This window comes from Colobus angolensis, unplaced genomic scaffold (genome assembly GCF_000951035.1).
Source record: "Colobus angolensis palliatus isolate OR3802 unplaced genomic scaffold, Cang.pa_1.0 Scaffold224, whole genome shotgun sequence".
NCBI lineage: Eukaryota > Metazoa > Chordata > Mammalia > Primates > Cercopithecidae > Colobus > Colobus angolensis.
This window is the reverse complement of record NW_012115422.1, coordinates 4,493,277-4,512,044: the sequence shown is the minus strand read 5'-3', so window position 1 is coordinate 4,512,044 and position 18,768 is coordinate 4,493,277. Positions and strand designations below refer to the sequence as shown.

Sequence of the window (18,768 nt, the reverse complement as noted above, 5' to 3'; positions counted from 1 at the left end):
TTTTCTTAAAACCCTCTTCAGCCTTGGATTCTGCAATGCTATATATGCTTCTGGATTCTCTTTCTTTCTGACTCTTTCCTTCTTAGTCTTTCTCTAGCCCTAAACAGAACTGTCCCCCAGGAATGTATTTTTTATTCTCTTCTCTTTTTCCTCAGCATCCTTCTAGTGTCACTACTATCTCTTCTCAAATGACTCCCAGCCCTTTTCTTGGGCTTAGCCTCTCTTCTGAGCTCTTTTCCTGAAATGCCAGTTCTCATTCAGTTTCTCTACCTAGATATTTTCCTACAGAGATTTTCAAACTTTTTTGACAAGGAACCCCGTGTGGAAGAAATATCTTATTTGGAAGCACGGTACATAAAATGGAGGTGCTCCGGGTCCTCCCCTCTCCCCTCATCTGCCCTCCCTCCCCCATTTCATGGTTACACTCTGACCACCTTGCACCAAGGGTGGTACTGTAAGGGAGCACCATCTGTAGAGAATTTTAAAATAGTAATAAAACCAACTAAAAGTCAGTCTGCTTTTTATTATCACCATGTGTCAGCAATTCTAAATAGTCAATGGTGAGATATACCTCCTAAGAAATGTCTTTTGTTGGTTTAAATTCAAAACAATTGCTGAGGTTACTGTTAAGATAAAAAATAATTGATATGAAAGCTTCAAATCAGCACATTTATTATTTATCCTTTACTTGCACACGTAACGTAAGTTAATTCTAAGAATGCCCAGGCATACAGCTGGCTCCTGACATAGGTGGATGCAGCTACACACTTTCAATAGTAAGTTCCTAACTGTTCAGAACCTCTCAAACTCTCTGGCTGTCGTTTGTGTTTCCAACCTTGCAGAACTATATTCCTGCTTTTAAAGACTATATTCAGAATAAACAATGATAGCACAGTGATGGTAAATACGAAGACACATAACTTGAGATACTTTCATTCTGTCATTTTATGTGATCATTCATGGGTTTTATTCATGTTTAAAATTTAAAACAGTGAAAGGAAGTGCAAACTGCAAAGTGTCGTATTTTTGTTTGGCAAGTACAAATTTCAGTCTGTACACAAAATATTTTTACTCAATTTGAATACATCTTTAACATTAAAATGTGTTCATTTTAAATTGTTTTACAACTACAGAACAAATCAAGAAGATAATGATTGTCACAAGATGATTATTGAAATAATTTTGGCATATAGAGGAGAGGTAATGTTAACTCACTGTAAATTGAACTAGAATTATAGGGACCTCAGTCTAAAATAGTTGGTAGAAACTCTCTCCCTGGTCTCTTACTCTCAAAAAGATCTTTCACTTCTTGAAGAGCCTTAATCTAAAAAATAAGATAGAACTGCTCATTTGTTCTCTTCAGTTCTTCCTTTGCAATCTTCCATCCCTGTATCTCCTGCAATCTTCCTTCCCACTCTCCCTTCCTTGTTTTAGGCTTTTGTCAATTTATGTCTCCAATGAGTCACCCTCCTTTCACCCTCTCCTTCTTCAAACCATCCTCACATCCAACACCTAAAGTTTCCTCCCTAAAGGTCTATCCAGGTCCCTTGTGAGTCCCCAGCCTTAGCTGACTCTCCAGTGCCAGATGGACAAAGGTTGCAGCCACTCCACCCGTCCTACCTCTCAGCCTCTCCTGTATCCCTTCTCTGTGTGGACTTCCTGCTCCCCTGTATTCATTGAAGTAGAGATTCTTCTGTGAGACAAAGGATTCCAATCCTAGCTTTGACACTTCCTAACTGTACAACCTTGGGCAAGTTACCTAACCTTTCTGAACCTTATTTTTTTTATCTGTAAATAAGAGATAATAATATTGCTACCACATATAGAGACTGAGTCAATCACCCTGTGGAGGTTTCCCAATAAGTGGTAGCTATTAGAATTATCATCTGAGCACCTAGCAGATATTCAATAAACTTGTTGATCAACTGATACGCATTTGAGGAGTAAGTTTCAAATTATCAATTGAACAGAACCTAAGTAATTATCCACATTATGATACAAATAGGCAACTTCACAGAGATTATTTGCTGTGCAGGAGAGATGCTGAGAAATCCAATGCTTTAGCCAGTCTTGTCCCCCTCCAGTACTGACAGCATCCATGTGTAGCAAGAGGGCATCTGGTAGCTTTGTGATAGGCACAGAATCCTGAATCCTTTACTCACCTTGGGAAGGTAAAATGACTTAATCTCTGCGTGCTTCTGTTTACTTATCTGTAAAATAAGGATAATAGCAACTACCTCTGGGGTGGTGATGACAATTCATTTAGTTAGTAGTTTAGTTAGCAGTTGGTTAGTAAAGCACTTAGTACAGAGGCAGACACACAGTAAGCTGTGTAGAAATGCCCGATACAGAAGGTCAAAAATGAATAGGCTGATGTGTCTCCCTTTGCGTAGTGCTTAACACAGGGATGTTTGGAATTAGAGGTTTCATCAGTGCTGCTTGGGTCGAGAGGGCTGCTGATGCCGGTGCCACCTGGTTGTGACTTGAATGACTTATTGTTATGTGTGACTCTGCCTTGTTCCCTGGAGGGGTTTCCTGTGGGGGATCCCCCTGCCATTTAAGCATGCTCTGCCATCTGGGCAGCAGACATGTTTCCAAGGCATTAGATCTGGCAGGGTATGAAATGTTAACACCCGACATCAGGACAGCCCTCTGACCTTTGGCTGCATATCCCTTTCTTCCAAAAGCAGTTAGCCAAGATGTGGTTCCCCAGCTCAAATCCTATGTTACTTTTCATCACATTCTGCTGGTTTTCAGCACCAAGAAAGTAGATTTGGGACAGAGTGTGCCTTATTTTTCCTCCTCCCACCACATTAAATTATATATAAGCACCAGAGCTATCTACAATTTGAATTGTTCCCCGTGTTTCCATGGTTCAGTGTGAATTATAGTGAACCCTGCCCCTCAGAACTCTGATTCAGACCATTCCTGTGCTTTCTTATGTGCCCAAATTAATGAAAGCTGGAGCGGAGTATGTTTCTTCTTCATAATGCTTGTAAACCATGGTTGGAGCCAGGTAGTAAACTGGAGTGAAACGATATGGCTCTTGCCCATAAATCTTAGCTCTATAGAGCAGATGAAAATGAAGGAGCCCCTTATGTGGCATGTGCCTTGCCTCTTTGGTGTGGGTTTTCTTTCGTTCCCATCAATGATAAGTTGGTAAGTAGTTTCATCAGCCATGTATATAGTGTTATATACTGATTCTCTTGCTTATAGTTTAAAAAAAAGAACAACATTGTCCATTATAAATTATTTTAAGCAGAGCTTGCTTAGCTCAGGTGTAGAGAAAGTAGTGCTTTGCTTTCCTTGATTTGCTACAGACAAAACAAAAGGGCCACCGGAGGATGTGTGAGAGCTTTGTCTTCCTAAGCAGCGTGGCCACATGATGGAGATGCTGAACACAGGGACTATAAACAGTGCTGCCTCTTGTTGAAGAAAGGAAGATGTGAGCTGGCCTCGTTTCCATTTTATTTTACTTATTTATGTATCTAGGATGGGTTTGTTTAGGAATGCAACAAAAGATTATTCAGGCTGTTTTGTTCGGTTCTGTTTTTCAGATCAATGTTAATGACAGCCTGTGACCTTGGAGCCGTGACCAAACCGTGGGAGATCTCGAGACAGGCAAGTGGTGATTAATGGCAGGGCTCAGCAGAGGAGGGACTGGGGGGGGTAAGGGGGACACAATATTCCCAGAGCCCAGACTACCAGGCACTGAAACCCTAGTCAATTTGCATCAGTATTAACATGGTGTAAAAAATAGCAGGAGGCTTAGGCACGACATAGTTTACTGCACAGCCTTTTTTTTTTATCGTGCTTTCACTAAGCAATAATATTTCCGACTCTGTAAGATATTTTTCATGTGCTAAATCTGAATAATACATTGACCATTAAGGCAAGAGTTTCAAAGATAGGATTTTTGGCAAGATAATCATGTCTTAGCACAAGGTCTTGTTTTTTTATATCTGAAAATAAAAGGAGGCAAGAAGGAAATTATATTTTTCTTTTTAAATATTATTTAGATATCAGAAAGCTCTGTGGTCAAAATATGCAGTATCCAATTTAATTTGCAGAAAAACAAACCATGCTTTTACCACCTATCTGATTTCTCTGCCACAAAGCATTAGTTCTATAAGAACAGTTTTCAATTTAAGTAACTACCCAACTTAAGATTGTGGATTGCTGATAGTATTTAGAGGTTAATCATTATGTACGTTTTATTATGCACCTACTGTGTGGGGTCGAAAACAGTAACTTGGCATCTAAAGACTTGACATTATAAGGAAAATAAGATACATTTCCATCTCAATAAATAACTAATATTTATTGATTGTTTTATGTATATTATCTCATTTAATCCTTAAAATTGTACTCAGCTGAATAATGGCCACCCAAAGGTATCAGGTCCTAATCCCTGGAACCTGTAAACATTACCTTCAAAAGAAAGAGTATCCTTGCAAATATGATTAAGAATCTCAACTGCAGACTGATCTTGGATTATCCGGGTGTGCCCTAAATCCAATAACAAGTGTCCTTATAAGAGGGAGCAGGGGAAAATTACACACTCAGAAGAGAAGGCAATGTGAAAACAAGGCAGAGATTGCAGTGATGCAGCCATGAGCAAAGGAAAACTGGAAGAGGCAAGGAACGGATTCTCTCCAAGAGCCTCCAGAGGAAGCACATCCCTGCTGACACCTCGATTTCTGCCCAGTGAACTGGTGTAGAACTCCCGGCCTCCAGAACTATGAGTGAATACACTCCTGTCGTTTTGGCCACTAACTTTGTGGTAATTTACAGCAGCCTTAGGAAACTAATATAGTTATTATCCCCATTTCACAATGGGAAAAATGAGACTTAGAAAGGATAAGCAGCCTGAGTTTATACAGCTTGTAGGTGGTGGAGCTAGGTATAGATTCTAGCAGGTTAGGCTCCAAAGTTTTCATTCTTAGCAGTGTTTTATGGTTTCCTTCACAGGATGCATCAGTCAGCATTTTTAAATGATGCAAGTGTATCCACAGAATAGGCTATGTTACCATTTTATCCAAAATCTCAGTGGCTTTAAACAACAAATTGCTCACGAACATGGGCACCTAAGGTTGGCAGGTGCCACTTTGTCCTTATTCTGTATTGGGGCTGAAGGAACAGCCACTACCTAGATCACTCTGATAGAGGCCCTGGAAGGTCTTGCACTGGCAATTAAATGCTCCCCGCAACAATTAATCAGCCAGAACTTGTCACATGACCCCACCCAACCAGGAAGTACCATCCTTCTATTTACTCAGAAAGGAGAAAGCCAGAAATAGTGAGCGTGTGACTACCAGAGTTTGCCCTTCTCATCACCAAAACTGTGATTCATTCTCCCTCCAGCAGACAAAATATACCCATCCTTCCTCCAAGAAAGATAACCCAAATGTCCCATCAGTCATGGCATCAAGCTCTTAAGTCCAGGATCTCTGGGCGATACACGCTAGTCTCTACAACAGATCTAGATGCAGATTAAAGACCTACACACACCCAAAATACAGCATCAACATACACCGAAAAGACAAAATACCCATTATAACACTCCCATTCAGAAAGGGAAGAGATGAGTGATATTCATCGCAATGTGGAGTGGTGAGTGGTCCATGGCAACTCCAGAATCCTGCTGGGTACTCACTGTGAGGGTGCCCTACCATGCAGGGGACCCTGATTCCCTGGGAGATGCTCTCCAGTTCCTTTTTCCCTCGACCTTTCAATCCTCCCCGGGAAAGTATTCCTTTCCCATCACCCTTCTTAGCTTTATCTGGAGGTCAAACTGCCTTCTTCTCACCTAAAGAAGGTTGAAGTTCCAACACCTGTTTTGTGCAATCATGGGCTTAGGGTTTCTTTAGCACTAAAACTCTCTTGTACGTTTAGTCAGCTTTTTATGTCTTTGATTCTAGTCCTTTCCATTTGCCCATAACCACATCCACATTCCATATAAACATCCCAGATTTTCTGTATTTATTTGTTTCTTTACATTTAGGAATAAAGAAATATGGCAAATATATTTATTTATTTCTGACTTAATTCCTAGTGCCTTGGGCCTAACAGCCTTCAGTGAGAGAACCGTATAGGTAAATCATTTCATTGTGCCATTTTTGTCCAGTTAAAAGGATATGCTGCAAACTACCTAATTCCTTCAGAATGTAACCCTAGGTGTGTTGGCAGTACCTTTGATTTGATTCTTGTTACAAAGCTGAGTCTTAATCAAACTTCGTCAAAGTGTATCACAATTTTCATTTTCACAGTTTGGAATTGAGAAGTAATTCTGTCTTCCATCCCTACAAGTCCCTGAATTTGTGACTGTTTCTATTCCCTTTCATTCCTGGTTATAAGCCTGTTCCTCCTTTTCTAAACTCACTTCCTGTAATTCCTAGCAAAACAGTCAATGGCAACCATCACATTTTACCAACATTTTGTTTTCTAATCTCATCTCCCAAGACTGTAAGTTTATTCAGAACATTGTTAGCTTTTAGTTATAATTGTACAAATTATTTTGCCATGGATTCTCATCCTTATAGCCTCCTCATTATCTTGATACCTGGCCCCCAAGCTGATGACACATGTTTTAGGGTCTTCTTCTCTCTTTCTCTTCTTTTCCCTTTTAATAGCAACACCTCACTTCCGTACCAATTTTTGTATTAGTCAAGGATAGGCTAGGCCTTGGTTCAGTAACAAATACATTCTGAAATTTCAGTCGTTCAACACAAATAAAGGCGTATTTCTTGCTCACACTGTCCAATGTAGATCAGGCAGTTTTCCTATAGAGTATTCCACCAATTGTGCTTTGGTTTAAATTTCAATGTGACATATTTGAAGTTACAAAAAGTCACAGAAAGCAGGATAATTGTGAAGAATTTGTGGGTTGACTAGCTTCTTTCCACATCTCTGCCCACTGTTCATCTTACCCCCTCCCCTTTCCCATATGGGAAGGTCTCCCTTCTGGGAGAGTTGGTGAGTAGACTGCGGGGAAGAGGTAGGAGGTTCTTCCAGGTATTGGGGAAAAGTGTAGTACTCGGGGAGGCTCCTGTAATAGGGATGGAAGGAGGTGGAGAGTGTGAGGAAGTTAGAAGGACTGAGAGAAAACTAGAGAAGACCGGAAAGGGAATGGGGTGAGGTATCATGTGCCAGCACCTTCAGAAACCCCAGTGAAACGCATGTCAAGAACTCAAGGAGCAGTAGCCCCAGGGGACAGGAAAGTGACAGGGCAAAGTACTTGCAAGGAAAAAAATTTCTGCCTTGATATTTTAGGCCAACTTGGGAGGCCCAATAGCTGCTTGTAGGTGGTCTTCTCAGTCACTAGTGTAAATATTATTTTATTTTCTGGATGTGAGCTTCTGTTGAAAAGTGCAGAAACGTAAGATTTCAGGGAAATAAAACACAAAACCATCTATTTCCTAATGTTTCTATCAGAAAGCTTGTTGCAGTTCTAAGCTAGCAATCTCATTCTTGTTTGTCTCCAAATTGATGGGTTAAAATTTTTGTTTTTTTTTTTTTAATGCTCACTTCAAAATTTTAGGAAACATTTGGAGAAAACAATAGGCCTTTCTTTAAAAAATATTTCTCTAACTTCCTGGATGTTGATTTTTAAAAATTCCCTTTCAAAATGTTTTCTGCTGGGGTCTATTCTACTTTCCCTTCCTGCAAACAAGACTAAGCATGTGGGTTTCCCCAGTGATTCCCCCAAGGCCTGATTAGCATCTCAATTTCCTTCTTTAATAAAAAACTCAATCAGGAACCACTTAATGTTCCTGATTGGGTTTTTAAGTACAAACAAAGCAGTTGTGCAAGTTAAGCTGTGAAAGGAGCACAGGGGAGATACCAACAACTAGTTGAGAAAGAGCAAGGACAGAATTTTGTTTTAATTTCTTTTCTTTTCTTTTCAGGGGCTACAGACCTATGCAGGACTCCCCCCTTGAGGTGCCTGATGTGCACATTTACATTCTTTAATGCAAAAGACCTAGCTTAGAGCAATCTGAGAGAGAGTTCTGGGAACTGAATAAATGAGGTCATACCCTTAGGGGACCATTTCCTCTTCAAAGGAAGGCCAGAGAAAAAGAGAGAAGCCTCGTGTGCCGAAATGCAGGGTAGCAGGAGAGACTGGAGAGGAGACGAGTGAACTGAGTCCTAGAAAACAGGCACATATACAAGAGATTGGGGTGAAGGGGATTTTTCAGTCAGTTCCAACTAGTTTTTTTGTGGTTAAATTCTTGAAAAGGGCCCATGTTTCTTAATAGAAATATTAGAAATCTGAAGTTACTGGATATTTGATTTCTTTATATGTGACTGCACACATGCTACTCTCAGATATGTGTGTGTGTGTGTGTGTGTGTGTATTTAGTGTTGTGTTTCAGTTTTATCTATAATCTGTGACTAACCAAATCTTTTGAGAGATCAACAGAGTTATCTTGATACTATGCACTTGACCAAAATTAAATTGTGTCATCTTTGCCAGATTTAAGAACCTTATCTTCATAAGAACCTGGAATAGAGAAAAATTTGTTTGGTATCCATGTCCTCTTGCCATGAAGTTGTCTGGGATTTATTCTACTCTTCCAATATTTTTTAAATCCAGCTAGTTCATCTCAGAAATTTCCTAGATGCACACCATAGTGGCGTTGAAAATAGCCATTCAACATTTAATCTGTTATATCAATTTGCTTCTCACAAGCTATCCTGAGAAGTGAAGGTGTGGAAAAGAAAAAAAAAAAAAAGAAATCTGTTTAGCTTGGCAATAATCAGTAGCTGCTGACCATCCAAGCTAATGGATTAAAAGCGGGAAAATATAAGTCTCTGTTTAAGGTTTAAGGTAGAACAAACGTCCCATTGTCCTTGTACCAACTAGAGCCTACCATAAATTAACACTTTTAGTGCGTAGATCCAGACAGCCTGAAGACCAAGTCACGCTCTTCAAACTATACCGTGACCTACTGTAAAAGTCTGCTATTAACAGTGAATCTAGCATTAGTCCTGCCTCTTGATTGATTGCAACAGTAGGAAGCAGAGGATGTGCCCTGGGGTTATCCCTCCCAGAGTGCATACAAATATGGGTAGGGAGGGAGTTGAGGAGTTTTCGTGTGGCAAGATGAAGCTGGGCTAATATAAAAGTATGCAGCAAAATAAAGATTCTACATAGAAACAATAAAAAGTTAGCTAAACTATCATTACATAATATAATAATAATTACACATTATTATTAAATGAATATTTGCTTCACTTTTCTGTATAAGAACTTTTCCTGCTTTGAAGCTGGCAACCTGTTGCCTCATCCCAAATATGGAAGTTGTATAGTGGGAGATTGCCTGTTGGCATGCAACTAAAATTACGTTGCACAAGTTCTCCTGATTAAATGAATGAAACTGATTTCCAACATGAAAGGTTAATATACTTATTTCCTCATAAGCTTTTTAAATGATTGTCTGTGTTGATGAGGCTCATCAAATACATAAGCAAGAAAGAACTTCCGAGTCTCGTGATAAACTACACATAACCATGAATTGAAATATTTATATGTTTCAGGTGGCAGAACTTGTAACCAGTGAGTTCTTCGAACAAGGAGATCGGGAGAGATTAGAGCTCAAACTCACTCCTTCGGTGAGTTCATCCTTTAATTATCACATATTTACCCTGTTGAATGACATTTTCAAAAACAACTCCAAATTACAAGTTGGAAATGGGAAAGACTGAAAATGGGTTTAAGGAGGCACTCCTGAAAGTTTAAAACATTAATTAAACTTAAATGCTAAACACCCTTATTCCCAAGTCTCTGATGAAGAGTGGTGAGCTACTTACTTAACAAGCATTTCCTGCGCACCCACAGTGGGACAAGTAGGCACGAGGGAGGATGAGCAAAGTGGAATTTGAATAATTCAAAGCCCAGTGCTGGCATTTCATGTATGCCTACTTTAGAATAGAAACACTGTGCAGCAAAAATTAAAGGTAGGCTGTCTAGCTTTGAGAAGCTAGATTTTATTTTCCAATTTCCAACTTTCAAATTCCCAAAACAAGTCATTTCAAATCTCTGTTTCTTTTCTTTGTCTGTAAAAGGAAAAAGTTTCACCTGTGGAACTAGGTTCTGGTGATTGGAATGCTATTTATATTGGACTCACCTGCTCAGTTATTACTTAAGAATGTTTACTGTAGGCTCAAGGTGATGCTGTTTTTAAGCATAAGGATACAGAAGACATAACTGCCTCAGTCACCACCTCAAGAGGCAGCCTCTTTATTACTAACCAATGATTAGCTAAAAACATAAAACCCAATGACTCTGAGAGTGGTGCAAAGCATTTTAAAGCCTGGCATAGCACAGTAGATTCAATGATACTCAAGGCATGTATCAATTGTCAAGAATGTCTGTTTATGAGAACCCAAATTAACTGAACTTGAACATTTGGAGGTGTTTATAAGGTCTTCAAGTTTTAAGACATCCTTCTTTGCTGACATTTGAAAACAAGGAAAAGCAAGAGAACTAGTTCCTAGTTTGAATAGTTTCACCTGCTTGAAGTAAGAACATAGTCTTGCTAATTTTGACTATTCTTAATCAGTTGCTTATGTACAAAAGGTCAGGAGCTACATAGGTTGAAACACACACCAATTATTTTGGTTTTCAAAGCAACATTGACTTAGTTTGTCAAAACATCCCTTTTTTGGTGGTGTCACCAAATTTGGTTATAAAAATAAAAATATTAGCTTGAGATACACACAGTTAATGTATAAAACCTAGTATGACCCAAATTCTCTCATCTCTACTTTCAAATAAAAGCTTTTCCCCCTTTAAAAACTGTTTCAGAGGCATACTCTGAAGAGTTTACAATGCAGCAATTCCACAGGTCTTTTAATTAAATGAAAAAATATGAGTAAATTGCCAGCACTGGTGAGCTGGCGGGTGCAGTAGTGCAGCACTAAGGAGCCTTTATCTGTAGGCTCAGGTAAGGCATTTTCTGCAGACATAAATGAAATTAATTTTGTGGTAGAAACATAGCTCTAAATGCTTCTGTCTTCTCACAAAGACTGTGGAGCACCACTGATGACCGTCTCATCAGGGGAGGCCTGGCTGATGTGGCAGGGTTAGCCCTCAGTTCTTTTCCAGAAATACCTGTAAACGCATGCACCCAGAGCTGACACCTGCTGTGCCCATTATCCCTTGATATTTAGGAAGAAAACTGTCCTGGAGCCCTCTCAGGTATCTTGGTCCCAGGCGTCATGGGAGTCACTTCATGAAGACAAAGGCTAATGTGGCCCACAGCCAGAGGGTTAGGATTGGAAGCAGTGAGTCAGTTAGGAAAGCCTACCTGAGTGCCTCCATGTGTTGGGCATGAAGCAAGGCACTGTGTATCCAGCAATGAGTAAGACACCATCTTCCCTGCCCTCAAGGATCTTGTCAACTGGTGGGAAATACAGACATGAAATAATTACTAATACTAATTTTATGAGATGCAAAATGCTGTGAAGCACAGGACTGTGTGGGGCCTCACACTTGTTTTTGTTTTGTTTTTGTTTTTTTTCTCATCAAGCATTGATTAAGAAGTGACTAGTACAAAAATAAACCCCTTAAAATTATGATCAACTGATCTTGAACATGGGTGCCAAGATAACGTCTTTTCAACAATGGTTCAAGGACAACTGCATATCCACGGGCAAAAGAATGAAGTTGGTTCCCTACCTCTCAGCATACCCTGAAATAAACTCAAAATGGATCATACATCTAAATGTAAGGGCTAAAACTATAAAACTCTTAGAAGAAAATATAGGTACAAATCTTCCAGACTAGGGTTAACCATGGTGTCTTAAATATGAAACCAAAAGCACAGGAGACAAAAGATAAAATGACCCAGAGATGTTGGTCCAGAGATGTTGATTTGAACTTCATTAAAATTAAATTGAACAGCCAGGCGCAGTGGGCTCACGCCTTTAATGCCAGCGCTTTGCGATGCTGAGGTGGGCTGATCACTTGGGGTCAGGAGTTCGAGACCAGCCTGGCCAACATGGTGAAACTTCGACTCTACTAAAAATACAAAAATTAGCCAGGTGTGGTGGCAAGCACCTGTAATCCCAGCTACTCAGGAAGCTGAGGCAGGAGAACCATTTGAACCTAGGAGGCAGAGGTTGCAGTGAGCCCAGATTGCACCACTGCACTCCAGCCTGGGTGACAGAGTGAGACTTTGTCTCAAAAAAAAAAAAAAAAAAACCAAATTGAACTTTATCAAAATTAAAAACTTTCATGGATGAAAGGACACTATCAAGAAAGTAAATTTTCCCATATTATGGGAAAATATTTGCAAATCATACAAAGACAACCCAATTTAAAAGATAGGCAAAGGATCTGAACAGACATATCTCCAAAGAAAATATGTAAATGGCCACAAAGCACATGAAAAGATGCTCAAAATCATTAGTCATCAGGAAAATGCAAACTGAAACCACAATGAGATACCACTTCACAGCCACTAAGATGGCTATAGCAAAAAAGACAGACAATAACAAGCTTTGAGTGAGGCCGTGGAAAAATTGGAACCCCAACAAATAAATAAAACATCTATACAATGAAATATTATTCGGCAATAAAAATGAGTGAAATGCTGATGCATGCTACATGGGTAAACCTTGAAAACAGTGCAAGAAGCCAAGTCACAAAAGACCACATATCATAAGATTCCATTCATATGAAATGTGCAGGATAAGCAAATGCATCAATAGAGAAAATAGATTAGTGGTTGCCTAAGGCTGGGAGTTTGGGAAAAAATGAGAATGACTGCTAATGGTATGGGGTTTCTTTGAGGATGATAATAATGTTCTATAATTGTAGTGATAGTTGCTTAACTTTGTAAATATACTAAAAACCACTGCATTTTTTTTAAAAAGTAACTTTATGATATCCACTAGAAATTGAATAATTAAATAAATATAAAAATTTTATATAGCAAAGAGAACTATAGAGAAAATAACACCTAATTTTTTTTTTTTTTTATTTGAGATGGAGTCTTGCTCTGTCACCCAGGCTGGAGTGCAGTGGCACAATTTTGGCTCACTGCAACCTCTGCCTCTTGGGTTCAAGTTATTCTCCTGCCTTAGCCTTCCAGGTAGCTGAGATCATAGGCGCCCATCACCATGCCCAGCTAATTTTTTGCATTTTTAGTAGAAACAGGGTTTCGCCATGTTGGTTGGTCTCAAACTCCTGATCTCAAGTGATCCTCCTGCCTTGGCTTCAAAAGTGCTGGAATTACAGGCATGAACCACCACACCCAGCCCAGAATAATATTTTTTAAAGAAATATTTTATTTATTTATTTATTTATTTATTTATTTTTATTTTATTTTATTTTATTTGAGACAGAGTCTCATTCTGTCACCCAGGCTGAAATGCAATGACACAATCATAGCTCAATACAGCCTCAACCTCTTGGGCTTAAGCAATCCTTTCACCTCAGCCTCCTGAGTCACTGAGACTACAAGTGTGTGCCACCACAGTTGGCTAACTTTTTTTTTTGGTAGGGACAGGGGCCTCACTCTGTTGTCCAGGCTAGTCTTGAACTCTTGGGCTCAAGTGATCCTCCCACCTCAACCTCTCAAAGTGCTAGGATTACATGCATGAGCCACCGCACCCAGCTCTAAAGAGACATTTTGGACCAAGACTCATATTATTCACAAGGGTGAATTACTGGATAGCTCTTGTGAATAATATCTATCCCTCTCTCCAGCCCATTTTCACAATTTTCTCTAAATTCTAGTCTTCTTTCCTGCTATTTCCCATCTCCCATTGCAAGACAAGGATGAGAAGAGCCTGTGGGTATCAGTGACCTTCTCCCTAATTTGGAGAAATTTTCCTCAGATTTGGCAGCTAGTGATTTCTGCCCCACCCACTCCCACTCTTGTTCACACATCTGAAGGATGCAGGATTTTTCCAACACCTCTGGATGAAGGGGATTGCTTGGCTCTGCCCTCATGGCCTATAAGGACACCAAAATGATGTGAATGCCACGTTTTATGTAGAGGAAAGATAAAACTTACTGTATAACATTAAGGGAAGGCAAGTTATAACTGGATAGCCCAGTCTTCTAGGTACGTAAGGGCACAAGGGAGCTTCTCAGGCCTGGGCCTGACTCCTTAAGAACAAAGGGAGAGACAATCTCACTGGCACAGAATTGGCAGTGTTTGTTCAGTGAATTAATTTTAACACTAAAATTCCAATTGATTGCTTCCCTTAAGTCTGGCCAACAGAAAAATGTCATTTATTTCTCTCAAAAATATACCTAAATTATCTCAAACATTATAACATCATAAAGCTTAAGGGCTGGGAATGAAGAGATAATGCGTACCATCCACCATCATCCACACAATGATAGATAAATATTTAAAAATTTATTAATGACAGAATCTTATTGAAAAACATATGTAATTGCCAAATCAACCCCTCACCCTGAAAAAGTAGTATAAATGGTTTCTATTTACAATAAAATTGCTTTTAAGGATATTTTCCAATCTGTCCCATTCTATCCCAACCTCTCACTATAGAAATAAAAGCCTGCATTATTTTTGTGGCAGTAAAACATATTCCTTTCCCCTTGACCTGTACCCAATTCTCAGTGACCTGATGACTTGATTTAGTAGCAGTTGCTTATATTTGAAGACGGGTTTTTGCCCCAAGAAGTTGCACGCTAGAAAGTTCAGTAAATTTGCTTACAAATTTCATAAAAAGAGGTAAAAACATTTTATTTCTCATCATGATAAAGGAAAAGAAAGTATGTGTAAAGATTGATTGTGATTTGTGAAGGGTTCAGTTTGTAAAAAATGGATCACTGTAGCAAAGTGTTTGACAAAGCACCCTGTAAAATACTTTGGTGTAGTAAAGCAAGGTTCTTCCCCCGCCCCCCTGATTCTAGGCAATTTTTGATCGGAACCGGAAAGATGAACTGCCTCGGTTGCAACTGGAGTGGATTGATAGCATCTGCATGCCTTTGTATCAGGTACTTTGATTTGGGAGGGCCTACATGTTCTGACTGAATCAGAAACGGAAAAGTGTGTGCTTCTCAAAAGCACTCATTTTAGGAGACATTTCCAGGGTATGTACATTGCTGAGAGATCTGGCTGCAGTTTGTCTTTTTTGAACTTCTGACTGTCCCCTGGCTGGGAAGAGTTGGTTCTAAGAGGCTGCAGACCTGCATTCTCCACCTTCTAGGACATAATCTCCATGAGTCTCCACTCCCTCATCTGTAAACCAGGGATAATAATATTTTATTTACTATCTCTCAAACTGTGTCCCATAGAACATGAACATCCAGCCATCATCTAATAGCTATCTGTTCAACAAAAGCTCACAGGCCCAAGAAACATGTTTAAACTTGATAAACTCAATTTCTCAAACATATTTGACCATGGAATTTTTTTTTTTTTACAAATTTTCTTTATTAATATCATGTGAGAATAAGAATTCCAGGAAACTTGGTGTTCTGCTCTGACCCCACGGTCTGAGCGGGGTGGGGGGGTTTGTGACACACCTTCCAGCTTCAAAATCTGCCTGTCTCTGAGATGCATGCGGCAAATCCTAACCAGTGAATTTTGAGCGAGATGCACTAATAACTCCGGCTTTGCTACTTGGTGTGCAGGCCTCGCCTTCTGAAAGGAGAAAAGTGTCGCTTTGAATGGTTCACACTCCACGTTTTAAGTATGGATCAGGGCTGGCGTCAGTTAACACTAAGTTTAGTGTACATTGGCTTTTAATTCTACTTCTAAGCATTTGCTTTCATTTGTAAAAACCTGGCAAGTTCTTTACCCCCAACCTAGCTCAATCAGACTGAGCTGCTTTTCTAACTTCCAAGTGAGAAACATGCAGGGAAAGCAAAAGCTCTTTAGTTCCTCACCCTATGTAACCCTGTTAAAAACACAGTATTGTTTTTTAAGGACCTCACAACCATCAAGTTCAAGATCATCTACCACTTCGTTTTCAGCACTTTTAGGAACTGCTGAGCCCTATCACAGAACCCTGAAAACAAACAAACAAACTTAGAATACTGTCTTGAAGATGGATATGTAATTTTTAATAACTATAACAAAAATAAATTCATTTTTGTTGTATATTAGTCATTAAATACATGATACCATAAAATCAGGTAAAGTTTTAAAATAATCTACAATCGCTTATTTTAGTTAAAAAAGGAACATAATGTTCTTTTATTTAATAATGAAAGATTGGGCAAACAAAATAGAAAATGATGTATACTTTATTTTAAGGGGATCCTCAACTCTCTTTTCTTCCTGTTGGCTCCTCCCATCCTCAGTGTCTCTGAATAAGCAGGCCCCCATATGCAAAGTCCAACAACTTTTGGGTCACTTATATCTTGCTTTGTGAAACTGACCTGGACTATACATGTTGAATTACTTTTTAATGTTATTCAGTTTTGTGTGCACACTTAGGCAATAAATGGAATGAAGAAATTATTCGTGCAATTACTATATTCCTTTCACTTTGGGTAAAGCTTAGGAGGATGAAGACATGTATTGGGGTGGGAAGCTGATTAAGTTTTGATACTAGTTTGCAAAGCTATTTTGGAGTGAACTGAAAGTCTACACACTCTTCCTATGTGATTGGTTATAGGAAAGGCTATAAAGGATCCTCATATGGTTTTCCATGTTAATTAGCTTTATTACTGATTCACAATCCTTTAGGGCTTATCTTATGCTTCCTATTAAATGCTTTGAAATCTTTAGGTTGCAAAGGAAGTTATTTGAATTTAAGTGGAAATAGCAGTTTCTAGAATTTAGGGAGTAATATTATCCCTTCACATTATATATCATCCTGATTTTTCACATCTGTTTTACTTTACTACTTATCTGTGGGTTAGATACCGCTGCTATTTTCAGCTGCAGGAAATTAACATATAGAAAGATTAAGTGATGGTCCCACCAAATGACAGTTGTGTCCTGCTCACCACTGACCTTTGTTTTGGTGTAGTGACCTTTCTACTGCCCTTCTTCATCTCTGATGGAAATTTCTTGCACCATTTTTTATTATTTAACTAACTAGGGGGAGAAATGTGTCATGCTGAAAGGGAATGTGGAAGGAGCTGTTTACAGAAGCTCATATTCATACTTGCTGCTGTATCTTTTCATTTAACAGGGGATGAAAATCTTGCTCTTTTTGATTCCTTATTATCACTAAGTAAACAAGGATCTCATTATTTCATTTGTAAGCTTTAAATACAAGGCTTTGAAACCAATCATTTTAAGAGCCCTCAAACTGAAACTTTGTAGGGTGAGTTTCAGTATCCTCTCTGAGGGTCCTATTTTATTTCATCTTATGCAGTGTTCTCCCTTCCCTCCACTATTTAACTGGATAATCTCGCATTAACTGTTGGTGCTTCTGAACTGAAATCGAATCAGTCAGTGGGCAGGAATCACCATTAGTAGGAAGACACAACACCTTGAGGAAGTGATAAGCCAAGAAGCTCGCTGATGTGACACCATTCACTGAGATAACTCAGTGAAAGTCAAGTTTGGGGTTTTGAACATAAAAATGCAATAATAAGGAGTCTGAGAGGATCGAAGACAAGTGGGAAGTGTGCAGGTGGCAGGAATCCCTGATGTGATTGGTCTGACATACAGTATCATAAGAATTCAGCTTCGCTTTTCCACGTTGGTCTAGGCATATGGCAAAAGGATACCAAGGAGTACACATGAGACAAAGCATGTCCCCTCTAACAGCCAAGGCCTGACCCCAAGGTAGGCAAGGTTGGATGGCAAGAACCTTCATGTAGAGCCCAAGGCAAGCACTCTCATAGAGAGAGCTGGGATCTTCCTGCAGGTGGAGAAGTTTGGAGAGTTGGAGTCTACAGAGGGTGGGAGTTGACCCAGGGCACCCCATGGCTGGAGGCTCCTGGGAACAGCAGTGGGACAGAACAGCGAGTTTGGCAGGGGCAGGTGGCCATGCAGCTGGGCAGTAGATACACATATGGTTTGGGTACAGCTTTTTGACTTCATTGACTTTCACTGGGTAGTTCAGTTTTACTTCGTGGTTTTAAAAGGGTTGTGCTTGTCAAATATGAAATAGATAAAGCACTTTCTGCTTGTGCTCCTGTTTGCTGAGATTAGCTCTTCTCCAAGCAAAGGGTGAAGATTATCACTACTCTCAGGTGCCTGAAGGGCTACTTATTTATGTGCCCAGTTGGCAGCCCACACCAGTATATTTCGGATGCCCAGTGCATTTAAAATCAAAACTCTTTTCTCTGAGATAGCTTCCAGTTCCACTCATTTTTTTTACTACATTGAGGGAAAACAATGAGGAACTCCCCCTCCTCCAAAATCTATTCACTAGGAAGTTATCTAAGTAATCTTGAGATTGACAGAAAGTGACAGACAGAAAATATATAAAAATATATAAATGAAACAGAAAAAAAAAAACCCGATGTGCAGGCCCTCTTTACCACATGTATTGTCAACAAGAGAGGCTGACTGGTTCTATCTCAAGTGGAGAAAGACAGCATGTCATTGTGGCATTGATTTAGCTCTCCCAACATGCCAGGTGGGTAGGACACACGCACAGAACAGTCCCAGATCGATGGATAGTTATCTAATAAGGATGTAGGCCAGGCTTCTATTCATATGTTTATATGTGAGCCTAGAGTTCTCTGGAACTTGCTTTCTTTTTAATCTTCAGACTTTTCCTTAAAGAGAGAGAGAGAAGGAGAGAGAGAGAGAGGAAAGAGAAAGAAGGAAGGAAGGAAGGAAGGAAGGAAGGAAGGAAGGAAGGAAGGAA

At 39.4% G+C, this 18,768-nt stretch overlaps 1 protein-coding gene across 4 annotated transcripts in view; it reads left to right on the top strand.

Moving 5' to 3' along the window:
* Positions 1-18,768, top strand: part of PDE11A (phosphodiesterase 11A) — a 511,038-nt gene that overhangs the window by 459,716 nt on the left and 32,554 nt on the right. For all 4 annotated transcript variants that reach the window (XM_011944038.1, XM_011944040.1, XM_011944041.1 and 1 more), the window contains 3 exons: positions 3,558-3,621; positions 9,541-9,615; positions 14,900-14,983. In XM_011944038.1, the coding sequence (XP_011799428.1) occupies positions 3,558-3,621; positions 9,541-9,615; positions 14,900-14,983 (223 nt within the window). The remainder of the gene's footprint in view (positions 1-3,557; positions 3,622-9,540; positions 9,616-14,899; positions 14,984-18,768) is intronic.